Genomic DNA, 16,600 nt, shown 5'->3' with positions numbered 1-16,600 from the left:
ATAATCGAAGAGATTTCCCTTGGTAGATAATGCGGTCGACATTTGATTGTGAGGAATTCTAAGTCAGGTGAACAGAATGACTTGAGTTTCTGTATGTTGTTATGATCACACCATGTTGTTAATCATAAGGCATACCCCCCCACCCCTCTTCTTACCAGAAAGATGTTTGTTTCTGTCGGCACGATGCGTGAAGAAACCAGCTGGCTGCACCGACTCCGTTAGCGTCTCTCGAGTGAGCCATGTTTCCGTGAAGCAAAGAATGTTACAGTCTCTGATGTCTCTCTGGAATGCTACCCTTGCTCGGATTTCATCAACCTTGTTGTCAAGAGACTGGACATTGGCGAGAAGTATGCTAGGGAGTGGAGCGCGGTGTGCCCTTCTCCGGAGCCTGACCAGAAGACCACTTCGTTTGCCCCTTTTACGGCGTCGTTGTTTAGGGTCACCGGCTGGGATCCGATCCATTGTACTGGGTGGAAGGTAAAACACAGGATCCGCTTCGGGAGAGTCATATTCCTGGTCGTAATGACAGTGAGTTGACGTTGCTCTTATATTCAGTAGTTCCTCCCGACTGTATGTAATGAAACCTAAGATTACCTGGGGTACCAATGTAAGAAATAACATGTAAAAAAACTAAATACTGCATAGTTTCCTAGGAACGCGAAGCGAGGCGGCCATGTCTGTCGGCGCCGGAAATAGACTTTTCAATTCAATGTTGAACATACAGTTTTTTGTCTAATTTCAACCTAGATTTCAACAACATATCAACGGCAAGGTGATTTCAAGGTTTGGTTCATTTCAAATGAATTCACCTTCGTTGACGACTCGACATCAAACTAAAATTGGATGTTGATTTGTCGTTGACGTCCGGTGTGATTGGATGTGACACATTTGCACCACTAGTTCATTTCTAGATATGGCATTGCTTTTCCTTAGGGAACTGGATCACCCGAATCTCTCCAAGTTTATCGGTGGTTCCATTGAGGTCCCCTACGTCAGTATCATCACCGAGTACTGCCCCAAAGGAAGCCTGGCTGATGTCCTCCTGAATGAGGATGTGCCAATCAACTGGGGCTTCAGGTGACTGTCAAGACATCAGCTTTTTCTGTCGGAAGAAAGAATACTGCACTATATAGGGCGGTTTCCTGGACATTAACCTAGTCCTGCACTAAAAGCATTTCCATTAAACATGCTTCTTAGTCTAGAACTTGGCTCAATATGTGTCTGGGACCATGATGTAATTGAACCTAATTGTTTTTTTTTGTGTTCTTCATTTATGCTGGCACACAGGTTGTCCTTTGCTACTGACATAGCCCGTGGAATGGCTTATCTCCACCAACACAAGATGTTTCATGGCAGACTTCACTCAAGGAATTGCGTCATTGACGACCGCTGGGTTTGCAAAATCTCAGGTGATGCAATTAAGACTTCCCTCTGTAGGAGTGTGTAAGCAGGCAGCATATTTTCAACATGCCTTTATCTACTACTGTTTTGTCCTTGAGCAAGGCACTTAACCCCTAACCTGCTCCAGAGGCACTCCTCTGCAGCTGACACTGTGTTGTTTCAAGCCTCTCGTGTGAGTATATACAGTTGAAGTCGGAAGTTTACATACACTTAGGTTGGAGTCATTAAAACTCGTTTTCCACCACTCCACAAATGTCTTGTTAACAAACTATAGTTTTGGCAAGTCGGTTAGGACATCTACTTTGTGCATGACACAAGTAATTTTCCCAACAATTGTTTACAGACAGATTATTTCACTTATTATTCAATGTATCACAATTCCAGTGGGTCAGAAGTTTACATACACTAAGTTGACTGTGCCTTTAAAACAGCTTGGAAAATTCCAGAAAATGATGTCATGGCTTTAGAAGCTTCTGATAATTGACATAATTTGAGTCAACTGGAGGTGTACCTGTGGATGTATGTAACGATTGTCGTCTGGAGAAGGAGAGGAGGACCAAGGTGCAGCGTGGTAACACTTGACAAACAACAAAAACGACAAACGAACAGTCCTGAAAGGTGAAACAAAACACTAAACAGGAAACAACCACCCACAAACAAAAGTGGGACAACAGGCTACCTAAATATGGCTCCCAATCAGAGACAACGATAGACAGCTGCCTCTGATTGGGAACCACACCAGGCCAAACACACAGAAACAGAAAACCTAGACCTACAACATAGAATACCCAGACATAGAAAACCCACCCACGTCACACCCTGACCAAACTAAAAATAGAAACATACAAAGCAATCTACGGTCAGGGAGTGACAATGTATTTCAAGACCTACCTTCAAACGCAGTGCCTCTTTGCTTGACATCATGGGAAAATCAAAAGAAATCAGCCAAGTCCTCAGAAAAAAATTGTAGACCTCCACAAGTCTGGTTCATCCTTGGGAGCAATTTCCAAACACCTGAAGGTACCACGTTCATCTGTACAAACAATAGTACGCAAGTATAAACACCATGGGACCACGCAGCCATCATACCACTCAGGAAGGAGACGCGTTCTGTCTCCTAGAGATGAACGTACTTTGGTGCGAAAAGTGCAAATCAAAACCAGAACAACAGCAAAGGACCTTGTGAAGATGCTGGAGGAAACAGGTAAAAAAGTATCTATATCCACAGTAAAATTTGTCCTATATCGACATAACCTGAAAGGCCGCTCAGCAAGGAAGAAGCCACTTCTCCAAAACCGCCATAAAAAAGCCAGTCTACGGTTTGCAACTGCACATGGGGACAAAGATCATACTTTTTGGAGAAATGTCTGGTCTCTGGTCTGATGAAACAAAAATAGTTTGGCCATAATGACCATATTTACATTTACATTTAAGTCATTTAGCAGACGCTCTTATCCAGAGCGACTTACAAGTTGGTGCATTCACCTTATGATATCCAGTGGAACAACCACTTTACAATAGTGCATCTAACTCTTTTAAGGGGGGGGGGTTAGAAGGATTACTTTATCCTATCCTAGGTATTCCTTAAAGAGGTGGTGTTTCAGGTGTTTCCGGAAGGTGGTGATTGACTCCGCTGACCTGGCATCGTGGGGGAGTTTGTTCCACCATTGGGGTGCCAGAGCAGCGAACAGTTTTGACTGGGCTGAGCGGGAGCTGTACTTCCTCAGAGGTAGGGAGGCGAGCAGGCCAGAGGTGGATGAACGCAGTGCCCTTGTTTTGGTGTAGGGCCTGATCAGAGCCTGAAGGTACGGAGGTGCCGTTCCCCTCACAGCTCCGTAGGCAAGCACCATGGTCTTGTAGCGGATGCGAGCTTCAACTGGAAGCCAGTGGAGAGAGCGGAGGAGCAGGGTGACGTGAGAGAACTTGGGAAGGTTGAACACCAGACGGGCTGCGGCGTTCTGGATGAGTTGTAGGGGTTTAATGGCACAGGCAGGGAGCCCAGCCAACAGCGAGTTGCAGTAATCCAGACGGGAGATGACAAGTGCCTGGATTAGGACCTGCGCCGCTTCCTGTGTGAGGCAGGGTCGTACTCTGCGAATGTTGTAGAGCAAGAACCTACAGGAACGGGTCACCGCCTTGATGTTAGTTGAGAACGACAGGGTGTTGTCCAGGATCACGCCAAGGTTCTTAGCGCTCTGGGAGGAGGACACAATGGAGTTGTCAACCGTGATGGCGAGATCATGGAACGGGCAGTCCTTCCCCGGTAGGAAGAGCAGCTCCGTCTTGCCGAGGTTCAGCTTGAGGTGGTGATCCGTCATCCACACTGATATGTCTGCCAGACATGCAGAGATGCGATTCGCCCCCTGGTTATCAGAAGGGGGAAAGGAGAAGATTAATTGTGTGTCGTCTGCATAGCAATGATAGGAGAGACCATGTGAGGATATGACAGAGCCAAGTGACTTGGTGTATAGCGAGAATAGGAGAGGGCCTAGAACAGAGCCCTGGGGGACACCAGTGGTGAGAGCACGTGGTGCGGAGACAGATTCTCGCCACGCCAGGAGCGACCTGTCAGGTAGGACGCAATCCAAGCGTGGGCCGCGCCGGAGATGCCCAACTCGGAGAGGGTGGAGAGGAGGATCTGATGGTTCACAGTATCAAAGGCAGCCGATAGGTCTAGAAGGATGAGAGCAGAGGAGAGAGAGTTAGCTTTAGCAGTGCGGAGCGCCTCCGTGACACAGAGAAGAGCAGTCTCAGTTGAATGACTAGTCTTGAAACCTGACTGATTTGGATCAAGAAGGTCATTCTGAGAGAGATAGCAGGAGAGCTGGCCAAGGACGGCACGTTCAAGAGTTTTGGAGAGAAAAGAAAGAAGGGATACTGGTCTGTAGTTGTTGACATCGGAGGGATCGAGTGTAGGTTTTTTCAGAAGGGGTGCAACTCTCGCTCTCTTGAAGGCGGAAGGGACGTAGCCAGCGGTCAAGGATGAGTTGATGAGCGAGGTGAGGTAAGGGAGAAGGTCTCCGGAAATGGTCTGGAGAAGAGAGGAGGGGATAGGGTCAAGCGGGCAGGTTGTTGGGCGGCCGGCCGTCACAAGACGCGAGATTTCATCTGGAGAGAGAGGGGAGAAAGAGGTCAAAGCACAGGGTAGGGCAGTGTGAGCAGAACCAGCGGTGTCGTTTGACTTAGCAAACGAGGATCGGATGTCGTCGACCTTCTTTTCAAAATGGTTGACGAAGTCATCAGCAGAGAGGGGGGAGGGGGAGGGAGGGGAAGGAGGATTCAGGAGGGAGGAGAAGGTGGCAAAGAGCTTCCTAGGGTTAGAGGCAGATGCTTGGAATTTAGAGTGGTAGAAAGTGGCTTTAGCAGCAGAGACAGAAGAGGAGAATGTAGAGAGGAGGGAGTGAAAGGATGCCAGGTCCGCAGGGAGGCGAGTTTTCCTCCATTTCCGCTCGGCTGCCCGGAGCCCTGTTCTGTGAGCTCGCAATGAGTCGTCGAGCCACGGAGCAGGAGGGGAGGATCGAGCCGGCCTGGAGGATAGGGGACATAGAGAGTTAAAGGATGCAGAAAGGGAGGAGAGGAGGGTTGAGGAGGCAGAATCAGGAGATAGGTTGGAGAAGGTTTGAGCAGAGGGAAGAGATGATAGGATGGAAGAGGAGAGAGTAGCGGGGGAGAGAGAGCGAAGGTTGGGACGGCGCGATACCATCCGAGTAGGGGCAGTGTGGGAAGTGTTGGATGAGAGCGAGAGGGAAAAGGATACAAGGTAGTGGTCGGAGACTTGGAGGGGAGTTGCAATGAGATTAGTGGAAGAACAGCATCTAGTAAAGATGAGGTCAAGCGTATTGCCTGCCTTGTGAGTAGGGGGGGGAGGTGAGAGGGTGAGGTCAAAAGAGGAGAGGAGTGGAAAGAAGGAGGCAGAGAGGAATGAGTCAAAGGTAGACGTGGGGAGGTTAAAGTCACCCAGAACTGTGAGAGGTGAGCCATCCTCAGGAAAGGAACTTATCACGGCGTCAAGCTCATTGATGAACTCTCCAAGGGAACCTGGGGGGCAATAAATGATAAGGATGTTAAGCTTGAAAGGGCTGGTAACTGTGACAGCATGGAATTCAAAGGAGGCGATAGACAGATGGGTCAGGGGAGAAAGAGAGAATGTCCACTTGGGAGAGATGAGGATCCCAGTGCCACCACCCCGCTGACCAGAAGCTCTCGGGGTGTGCGAGAACACGTGGGCAGACGAGGAGAGAGCAGTAGGAGTAGCAGTGTTATCTGTGGTAATCCATGTTTCCGTCAGTGCCAAGAAGTCGAGGGACTGGAGGGAAGCATAGGCTGAGATGAACTCTGCCTTGTTGGCCGCAGATCGGCAGTTCCAGAGGCTGCCGGAGACCTGGAACTCCACGTGGGTCGTACGCGCTGGGACCACCAGGTTAGAGTGGCGGCGGCCACGCGGTGTGAAGCGTTTGTACGGTCTGTGCAGAGACGAGAGAAGAGGGATAGACAGACACATAGTTGACAGGCTACAGAAGAGGCTACGCTAATGCAAAAGAGATTGGAATGACAAGTGGACTACACGTCTCGAATGTTCAGAAAGTTAAGCTTACGTTGCAGAAAATCTTATTGACTAAAATGATACAGTGCTGCTGGCTGGTGAAGTAGGCTAGCTAGCAGTGGCTGCGTTGTTGACTTAGTTTGAAAGTGTAGCTGGCTAGGTAGCCTCGGTAACTGGCTAGGTAACCTTGACAAATTACTCTAAACTACACAATTATCTTGGATACAAAGACAGCAAAGACAACTATGTAGCTAGCTAACACTACACTAATCAAGTCGTTCCGTTGTAATGTAATAGTTTCTACAGTGCTGCTATTCGGTAGACGGTAGACGTTGGCTGGCTGGCTAGCTGCTGGCTAGCTAGCAGTGTTGCCTACGTTAGGACGAAAATAGCTGGCTAGCTAACCTCGGTAATTACGATAATTACTCTAAACTACACAATTATCTTGGATACAAAGACAGCAAAGACAACTATGTAGCTAGCTAACACTACACTAATCAAGTCGTTCCGTTGTAATGTAATAGTTTCTACAGTGCTGCTATTCGGTAGACGGTAGACGTTGGCTAGCTGGCTAGCTGCTGGCCAGCTAGCAGTGTTGACTACGTTAGAGGGACGAAAATAGCTGGCTAACTAACCTCGGTAATTACGATAATTACTCTAAACTACACAATTATCTTTGATACAAAGACGGCTATGTAGCTAGCTAAGATCAGACAAATCAAACCGTTGTACTGTAATGAAATGTAATACTACCTGCGGAGCGAAAAGTGGAATGCGACCACTCGCTCCAACCCGGAAGTACTTACATCGCTATGTTTTGAGGAAAAAGGGGGAGGCTTGGGGAGGCTTTAGGGGAGGCTTGCAAGCCGAAGAAGCAGCATCATGTTGTGGGGGTGCTTTGCTGCAGGAGGGACTGGTGCACTTCACAAAAGTGCACTTCACTTCACAAAATAGATGGCATCATGAGAGCAAAATTATGTGGATATATTGAAGCAACATCTCAAGACATCAGTCAGGAAGTTAAAGCTTGGTTGCAAATGGGTCTCCCAAATGGACAATGACCCCGAGCATACTTCCAAAGTTGTGGCAAAATGGCTTAAGGACAACAAAGTCAAGGTATTGGAGTGGCCATGACAAAGCCCTGACCTCAATCCCATAGAAAATGTGTGGGCAGAACTGTGAAAGTGTGTGCGAGCAAGGAGGCCTGCAAACCTGACTCAGTTACACCAGCTCTGTCAGGAGGAATTGGGCAAAATTCACCCAACTTATTGTGAGAAGCTTGTGAAAGGCTACCCAAAATGTTTGACCCAAGTTAAACAATTTAAAGGCAATGCTACCAAATACTAATTTAGTGTATGTAAACTTCTGACCCATTGGGAATGTGATGAAAGAAATAAATGCTGAAATAAATCATTCTCTACTATTATTCTGACATTTCACTCTTAAAATAAAGTGGTGATCCTAACTGACCTAAGACAGTGAATTTTACTAGGATTAAATGTCAGGAATTGTGAAAAACTTAAATTTATTTGACTAAGGTGTATAAAAACCTCAGAGATTTGGAACAACATAAGAAAGAAAAGGCAACATTTATTTCACAAAAGACAATTAAAATGGTATTGTATCGTAGCATATTATGTTTGGTTTACATTAGTGAGTACACAGGACCGGTAAAAAAGCCTAGGAAAACATTTGAAAATTGAATTTATCCTGTGTTGTTCCAGACTATGGCCTGACAGCCTACAGAAAGGAGGACTTTGAGGTAGTCAGTAATGGGTTCCACCGTGAGGATACCTACCGTATATACTATGCCCCTGAGGTCCTCCTGGGAAGCAGCTCTAATGTCACTCCGGCGGCTGACATTTACAGGTACTGGAGCCCAACTGCGACAGCTATTATATAGTTGCACCATGGTGATAACCATGTTTGGGGCTAATTCCATTTCAGTTCAGTCAGTTGAAAAGTACTGAGGGAAATTCAAATTTGACTTTGTGAATTTATAATTGAAATGGAATTAAGCCCAACCCTGGTGATAACAATTGTACTTACTGTATGTAATATTATTATGGTGGTATGGTAATGACTTAAATACTAGACCATCGACATGTTGTTTAAATCAGCACAACAGTACCTGCACGTTTTTCATCGAAAGTGGTTTACTATATGTCAGTAGTTTTATGCTATGCTAAATTGAGTCTCAGACATGTAGGCTATAAAAGAGCATGCTTGAAAAATCTGGGATACGGTGATACCATCTGTATGATCTGGTGGTTTTAGATGTGTTCAATGGTTTCTGTGTCTTCTCCTCCCCAGCTACTCTATCATCTTAGTTGAGATTGCCACTCGCTCTGACCTCCTTTCAGTAAGTATGATAGAAAGATAATACTAATGATAATGACCTTTGACCATGCACGCTTAGGTTTTTGTTTAACATTTTTTTCTACGAACACCTCTCCGACAGGACCAAACGGATGGCGTGAAGTTGGATATCACGTGGCGCCCTTCCCTGCCGGAACTGAAAGCTGGGAAAGCGGATACTGATTGTCCTGACCGGGGAGATTACTGTGAGGTCTGTGACAAAATCCACTGACATTTGCTGTGGCTTATTATTTAATATACTTTGTCCAATGATTCAGATCGATTAATTTAAGCACTTTAAGGAGCATTTTACCCCCAAATATTTCTTTACCTTGTATTTTTTTGTTCATGTTTGACACTGTCCCTCAAACATTGTGCATGTCACCATTCAAATGTCACCATTCAAGTTTTGGGGTAAAATCTTTTAGGTGTACGGTAAGTGTGCCAAAGTGGCTAATTTCTTTTTTTTGTATCTCTACACTAATACTTCAACAGCTGATAAAGAAGTGCTGGTCTCAAAATGTCACATTGAGGCCAACTTTTGAGCAGGTGAAGAAGATGCTGGATAAAATGAACCCACACAAAGTCAGCCCTGTGGACATGATGATGAATCTGGTAATGCTCTGATATAACATTTGGCCACTTAAAGGATGAGTAAGTTATTTCAGAAGCTAGCAAAATCATTACTTACAAACAGCTGCAAATCTCAATAAAACGACATATTGTGTTGAAGTTCACTTTCCTTACTTTTTCTTACAACATAATCCTTAATCTAGCAAACAAGTTTTGTGGGTCAGAGTGCAGTATGTATTTAGTTTCATAGCACAAACACTTGCTAGCAAGTTTCTCACACTGGCTTTAGCCGGGGCCTGCCTGGAGATGCATCCAGGTGCAGCCCCGAAGCAGCTTGCGCTCCCTTTTCTATCCTCCTTTCTGAGTGAGCTTCCTTTCCTAACTTCCTTTCCTTCTTTTCATTTCCTGGCCATGGTTAATCCCTACCACATCTGTACATGTGAACTCCTTTTCTTTCTAGATTGCCCTTTTCCCCTTCACTATAATGGGGGATCCTGTTTTCTGCAAACAAAGCTTGAATTACCCCGGTCGGCCTTGAACTTTGTGGATTGAATGGGGGGGCAGTCATTCTCCCCTGGTTCTCCCCTGGTTTAGCGTAACAGCTAAAATAGCTTTGAAAAATACGATTTCAGCTAATCGGGAGAAGTAGGCCTATCTAACAAAATAACTACATTAGGCGTTCACGAATCATAAATGATTTTTAAGTGATAATGTCCTCGAAGCCGGTGTTTGGAGGATATATTGGCATGGGCAATGTTAGGCCCGAGACGAAGTCAAGGTCAAACCGTGCCAATATATCCTCCAAACACCGGCTTCGAGGGCATTTTCACTTTTATACAACGGGTTACCAACATATTAAAATAATGATTGACATATTTTCATTAAAAACATTATTTTGATGAATTTATTCATATTATTTCATCCTTCCACAAGATATAGTCCAGACACAATTCTAGGGTTGCTACCCAAGCCGGCTGGTGTTGTTCTGTATCTATGGACCCAGTTGTTCGTTCTAAATGTTCCATTGCCATACTGGCTTGCAATGTTCTTATCCCTTGCTTGCTAGCTAGCCAACTATGGCTAAAAATTGCAGCCAGAATAACAGAAAAGTAGCATCATTTGCATTTGTTTAACTGTTTTCTAGTGACATTTATTTGGATACATCCATAACAATGAGCTAATGAGGCGCGATTTCGCCTGGCATAGAGAATGTGCGAATGTGCTCACTCGTCAGGACACTTGTTCAGAGGAGTTAGCCAACACCACAGCTAACACAATCGCCTCAAATTGACGCTGGAAAGACTGCAAACTACAGTAGCTGCACTTCATTTCGTTTTACCTTTTTTCAAATTACATTTCTTTGTACACTGCTCAAAAAAATAAAGGGAACACTAAAATAACACATCCTAGATCTGAATGAATGAAATATTATTATTAAATACTTTTTTCTTTACATAGTTGAATGTGCTGACAACAAAATCACACAGAAATGATCAATGGAAATCAAATTGATCAACCCATGGAGTCACACTCAATGGATTTGGATTTGGAGTCACACTCAAAATGAAAGTGGAAAACCACACTGATCCAACTTTGATGTAATGTCCTTAAAACAAGTCAAAATGAGGCTCAGTAGTGTGTGTGGCCTCCACGTGCCTGTATGACCTCCCTACAACGCCTGGGCATGCTCCTGATGAGGTGGCGGATGGTCTCCTGAGGCATCTCCTCCCAGACCTGGCCTAAAGCGTCCGCCAACTCCTGGACAGTCTGTGGTGAAACGCGGCGTTGGTGGATGGAGCGAGACATGATGTCCCAGATGTGCTCAATTGGATTCAAGTCTGGGGAAAGGGCGGGCCAGTCCATAGCATCAATGCCTTCCTCTTGCAGGAACTGCTGACACACTCCAGCCACATGAGGTCTAGCATTGTCTTGCATTAGGAGGAACCCAGGGCCAACCGCACCAGCATATGGTCTCACAAGGGGTCTGAGGATCTCATCTCGGTACCTAATGGCAGTCAGGCTACCTCTGGCGAGCACATGGAGGGCTGTGCGGCCCCCCAAAGAAATGCCACCCCACACCATGACTGACCCACCGCCAAACCGGTCATGCTGGAGGATGTTGCAGGCAGCAGAAGGTTCTCAACGGCGTCTCCAGACTCTGCCACGTCTGTCACGTGCTCAGTGTGAACCTGCTTTCATCTGTGAAGAGCACAGGGCGCCAGTGGCAAATTTGCCAATCTTGGTGTTCTCTGGCAAATGCCAAACGTCCTGCATGGTGTTGGGCTGTAAGCACAACCCCCACCAGTGGACGTCGGGCCCTCATACCACCCTCATGGAGTCTGTTTATGACTGTTTGAGCAGACACATGCACATTTGTGGCCTGCTGGAGGTCATTTTGCAGGGCTCTGGCAGTGCTTCTCCTGCTCAAAGGCAGAGGTAGCGGTCCTGCTGCTGGGTTGTTGCCCTCCTACGGCCTCCTCCACGTCTCCTGATGTACTGGCCTGTCTCCTGGTAGCGCCTCCATGCCCTGGACACTACGCTGACAGACACAGCAAACCTTCTTGCCACAGCTCACATTGATGTGCCATCCTGGATGAGCTGCACTACCTGAGCCACTTGTGTGGGTTGTAGACTCCGTCTCATGCTACCACTAGAGTGAAAGCACCGCCAGCATTAAAAAGTGACCAAAACATCAGCCAGGAAGCATAGGAACTGAGAAGTGGTCTGTGGTCACCACCTGCAGAACCACTCCTTTATTGGGGGTGTCTTGCTAATTGCCTATAATTTCCACCTGTTGTCTATTCCATTTGCACAACAGCATGTGAAATTTATTGTCAATCAGTGTTGCTTCTTAAGTGGACAGTTTGATTCCACAGAAGTGTGATTGACTTGGAGTTACATTGTGTTGTTTAAGTGTTCCCTTTAATATTTTGAGCAGTGTATATATATCCATAAAAATGATGCCAGCTGATTCATGATTTCGACTTACTAAGAAACGCTGCCTATCTGTCTGTCTCGTCCCGACTCGTTCATTACAATGGGACATTAATGGGACAATTTGAATATTGAAATATTGTTGCAAATGTTGGAGAGACAGACTGCAAGGTGTATACAAATCTCCGCTGTTGAAAACTAAATGTTAGTCTAAAAGAAATGTGAGATAATGTCTAGATGCTTTTTATAGTGGAGATCAAGTTTATAACTGGCCTAGCTGGGATGATGAGACTGGATTGCGCAGTCAGATGGAACAGAGTAAATAGGCATTTTAACGTCATAGATTTAGTCGGTGGTAACTTGCGGAATAGACACTGTCTGGAATGCGCTTTTCACCAGCATTCAGGATTAGACCTACCTGTTGTATAAACATATAACAGAAACTTTGGTACATTTGTGGACAAAATTCTAATTTATGGCTCTAGTCAATCTGCATTGCTGAAGCGTTACAGATTGTGTGATAGAAATGTTAAGGTCATTTCAGATTGAGCCGCCGATTTATGCAGCATTTACCGTGAATGCAGTCTCCGTTAACGTGGAAACATTTCCTTTACATTTATATCACGCTGTAATGCTGAACTTCCGCCATACAGATTGAATAGAGCCCTTACTGAACCTTTAAATCAAAATGTTATATATTTGGAGAAAGAAAATCAGCAGACTGATTATTATGTTTATCGCAATTAATGTAATGAATATCACAAATCTGTAATATGAAATCATTTGGACTTTAGATCAAAATGGAGATATCTGTTGTGCATGGATCTCTGGAACTGCTTTCATAATTGTCAACGTACAGTATATTTTCTTGTAGGTACACTGCATAACATGATGTCTGTTACAATTCTAGATGGAAAAGTACAGTAAGCATTTAGAGGCCATTGTAGCGGAGAGAACACAGGATCTTCTCCAGGAGAAACAAAAGACAGACTGTTTGCTATACAGTAAGTACATGAAACCACAAATGGTTCACGATATGGCTACTTACACCATATACACAAAAGTATGTGGACACGCTTCGACCCTTCGAATTAGTGGATTCGGCTATTTTAGACACACCTGTTGCTAAAGGGTGTATAGAATTGAGCATACAGCCATGCAATCTACATAGACAAACATTGACAGTAGAATGGCCTTACTGAAGAGCTCAGTGATTTTCAAAGTGGCACCATCATAGGATGCTACCTTTCCAACAAGTCAGTTGGTCAAATTTCTGCACTGCTAGAGCTGCCCCGGTCAACTGTAAGTGCTGGTATTGTGAAGTAGAAACTTCTAGGACAAACAACAGCTCAGACTCATAGTGGTAGACCACACAATCTCACAGAGCGGGACCGCTGAGTGCTGAAGTGCGTAGCGCGTAAAAATCGTCTGTCCTCGGTTGCGGTCGAGTACCAAATTGCCTCTGGATGCAACTACAGCACCATGCCAAGCATCAGCTGGAGTGGTGTAAAGTTCACCGCCATTGGACTCTCGAGCAGAGGAAACCCGTTCTCTGAAGTGATGAATCACGCTCCACCATCTGGCAGTCTGACAAACAAATCTGGGTTTGGCGGATGGCAGGAGAACGCTACCTGCCCCAATGCATAGTGCCAACTGTAAAGTTTGGTGGATGAGGAATATTGGTCTGGGGCTGTTTTTCATGGTTCGGGCTAGCATGACAATACACAAAGCGAGGTCCATACAGAAATGGTTTGTCGAGATCAGTGTGTAAGAAATTGTCTGCTCTGCACAGTCCTGACTTCAACCCCATCGAACACCTTTGGGATGAATTGGGACACCGACTGAGAGACAGACCTAATCGCCCAACATCAGTGCCTGACCTCACTAATGCTCTAGGCTGAATGGAAGCAAGTCCCTGCAGCAATGCTACAACATCTAGTGGAAGGCCTTCCCAGAAGAGTGGAGGCTTTTATAGCTCAAAAGCAACTCCATATTAATGCCCCTGATTTTGCAATGAGATGTTTGACGAGCAGGCGTCCACATACTCTTGGTCATATAGTGTATTATGTGTGGTGTTGCCTCCACTGTCATCTAGTGGTAAAGAAGTAGAATGTACCACAATGACAACATAAATGCTCCCAAAATACATTGCTATATACTGTCTTTCTGTTTTGAAGAGAAAGAGTTGTTTGAATACAAAGCCATTGGTTACACCAGTGACCAGCATATCTACATTCAACAAAATTCCTGAATGAAACCGTTTGAAAGGCAGTGCAATGTTTTGAATCTAAATTTACTTCTTGCCACCAGGTATGTTACCAAAGCCGGTGGCCGACGACCTTCGTCAGGGTCGCACAGCAGAGGCTCAGAGCTACTCCAACGCCACAGTCTACTTCAGGCAGGTGTCATTTGTAGGGCCAAGAGTTTTTTCCTAATCAGGTCACGTGACCTGGAACAACTCTTGGCTCTAGTCATTAAGACATTGTGGTGCATCCACATTAATTCATGTGTTGTGTCCTATGGAGGTGTTGAATTCAGTTGTTATTTATGCGTTAAGAGAGTTCTGTCCAGATTCCCTCCCAGCTGCCACTGTCTACCTTTTCAAGTTAAAGATTTAGAGATGAGTAACATTTCTTTCTCCTTGTTGGCAGTGACATTGTGGGTTTCACAGAGCTCTCTGGCTCAAGCACCCCTCACCAGGTGGTGGACTTTCTAAATCAGCTCTACACCACGTTTGATGACATCATTGATAATTATGATGTCTACAAGGTGGAGACTATAGGAGACGCTTGTAAGTATGATGGCAAAGAGTCTGTCTCTGCTTCCATCCATCTGTTTGTGACTTTCTGTCTGTCTCCATCAATCTGTCCATCCTTCTGTCTGTTAGTTAGTCTGTCCACCCATCCATGTGTGTGTGTTTGGGCATTGTTATCAAGATTGATCTAAATGTGTCTGCCCCTCCAGACATGGTGGTCTCTGGTGTCCCCAATGAGAATGGCATAAACCATGCGGGGGAGATCGCCAGCATGGCTCTGGGTCTGGTCAATGTTTGCCATGCCTTTAAAATCCCACACAAACCCACCACGCAGTTGAGGATACGAGCTGGCATACACTCAGGTAAACAAGTCCAACTGGGCTATGTTCATTAGGGCCCCACGGTTGTGCCTACTGAATACAACCCTTGTGACGTCTCACTGTTTGAGTGGAATAATTGTAATAATTGGTAATAATGGTCAAAATATCTAACTCAATTGCATCTGGTCTGCCCTTGTTGAAATGTTAGGCAGTTTTGCTAATGGAATGTACATTTATTGTGTGCTATGTATTCAATCTGTAATGTAAAAACAGATTACATTGCAAAATGTGTGTTTTCCCACGTTTAAATCCTACTTGTATTTGTGAGAGGTATTTTCATGTTGAATGCACCGAGCTGTCTGTTTGAACTATTGGCACAAAGCTCGGACACCCATGCATACCCCACAAGACATGCCACTAGAGGTCTCTTCACAGTCCCCAAGTCCAGAACAGACTATGGGAGGCGCACAGTACTACATAGAGCCATGACTACATGGAACTCTATTCCACATCAAGTAACTCATGCATGCAGTAAAACTATATAAACAAAACAGATAAAAATACACCTTAAGCAACACAAACATAGACACATGAATATAAACACACGATAACATACGCACTGTACACACATGTGCACATTCATTTTGTGTTATAGATATATGGTAGTAGAGTAGGGGCCTGAGGGCACACCGTTAATATGATGTGAAATCTGTTGTGAATGTATTGCAATGTTTTTGCCTTGGCAGCAGCTAATGGGGATCCATAATAAATCAAATACAAATACATCCCCACAGGACCTGTAGTTGCTGGTGTCGTGGGAACCAAAATGCCACGGTATTGCTTATTCGGTGATACAGTGAACACAGCATCGCGGATGGAATCAACAAGCGAAGGTACTCAAAGATCAAATTACAACCCTTGAGTATAGAAATTTAAACTCGGTGAGAGTGCAGTTTGTAGGCCTAAGTAACAGTGAAATATTCTGATTCTTTATCTGATTCAGGGTCTTTAACAGGCCAACTGACTCTACAGACCACTCAGCCTGGCTAAGGTTGAGCATATTGTTCATGGGCTGGGGTGGCAGCTGAGGTTGCCATTGGTGGGGCACCGATTTAGCCCCTCTGCCTTTATGCCAAGCTGTATTTTCTCTGTCTGTGCTCTTCAGCACCCTGCAGAGGGGTTACATCACGAGAGAGAGCCGTTCTCCTCACTGAGCTCTTATAATCCTCGGAACCAAGCAAAAAAGACAAAGAGGGTTTTAAAACGTGAAACAGTGGCTTTTGGGCTACTACATGAAAATATGTTATTTCTCATGTGATAGGGCAGGATGCAGAACATTACTTTTGTAGTACTGAATTACTTGTTGTACAATGTTACTTTTCTAACACTGTATTTGCCTTTTGTAGATTGTCATTTATAATCCAGCTAGTATAAAACAACGTGTGATTATGTCCATAGCTCTGAAGATCCAGGTCAGTGGAGCCACTGCTGACCTGCTAAACACACTGGGAGGTTACACTCTGATCTGCCGAGGATCACTAAACGTCAAGGTAAGATAATCAGCCATTTCCCACTCATTAGTATCGCAAAGGGTTGCAAAGGGTTAATGAGGAGAAAATCTAGCCTGGTCCCAGATCTGTTTGTGCTGTCTTGTCAACTCCTGGTCATTGTCTTTGCCAAAAAAATATGGTTTTGACAACTCCTATGGTCGTAGTT

At 45.0% G+C, this 16,600-nt stretch overlaps 1 protein-coding gene across 1 annotated transcript in view; it reads left to right on the top strand.

The window, feature by feature from the left end:
- LOC129869347 (atrial natriuretic peptide receptor 2-like) overlaps positions 1 to 16,600 on the top strand; it is a 29,375-nt gene that overhangs the window by 11,353 nt on the left and 1,422 nt on the right. Inside the window, exons 11-22 of the mRNA XM_055943679.1 lie at positions 934 to 1,077; positions 1,288 to 1,409; positions 7,669 to 7,813; positions 8,258 to 8,306; positions 8,406 to 8,513; positions 8,798 to 8,917; positions 12,720 to 12,813; positions 14,120 to 14,207; positions 14,461 to 14,600; positions 14,774 to 14,926; positions 15,679 to 15,777; positions 16,343 to 16,434. Coding sequence (XP_055799654.1) covers positions 934 to 1,077; positions 1,288 to 1,409; positions 7,669 to 7,813; positions 8,258 to 8,306; positions 8,406 to 8,513; positions 8,798 to 8,917; positions 12,720 to 12,813; positions 14,120 to 14,207; positions 14,461 to 14,600; positions 14,774 to 14,926; positions 15,679 to 15,777; positions 16,343 to 16,434 — 1,354 coding nt within the window. The remainder of the gene's footprint in view (positions 1 to 933; positions 1,078 to 1,287; positions 1,410 to 7,668; positions 7,814 to 8,257; positions 8,307 to 8,405; positions 8,514 to 8,797; positions 8,918 to 12,719; positions 12,814 to 14,119; positions 14,208 to 14,460; positions 14,601 to 14,773; positions 14,927 to 15,678; positions 15,778 to 16,342; positions 16,435 to 16,600) is intronic.

Source organism: Salvelinus fontinalis, chromosome 14 (assembly GCF_029448725.1).
Source record: "Salvelinus fontinalis isolate EN_2023a chromosome 14, ASM2944872v1, whole genome shotgun sequence".
NCBI classification, from domain to species: domain Eukaryota; kingdom Metazoa; phylum Chordata; class Actinopteri; order Salmoniformes; family Salmonidae; genus Salvelinus; species Salvelinus fontinalis.
Note: the sequence above shows the minus strand (reverse complement) of the source record. Positions and strands in the feature narration are given on the sequence as shown.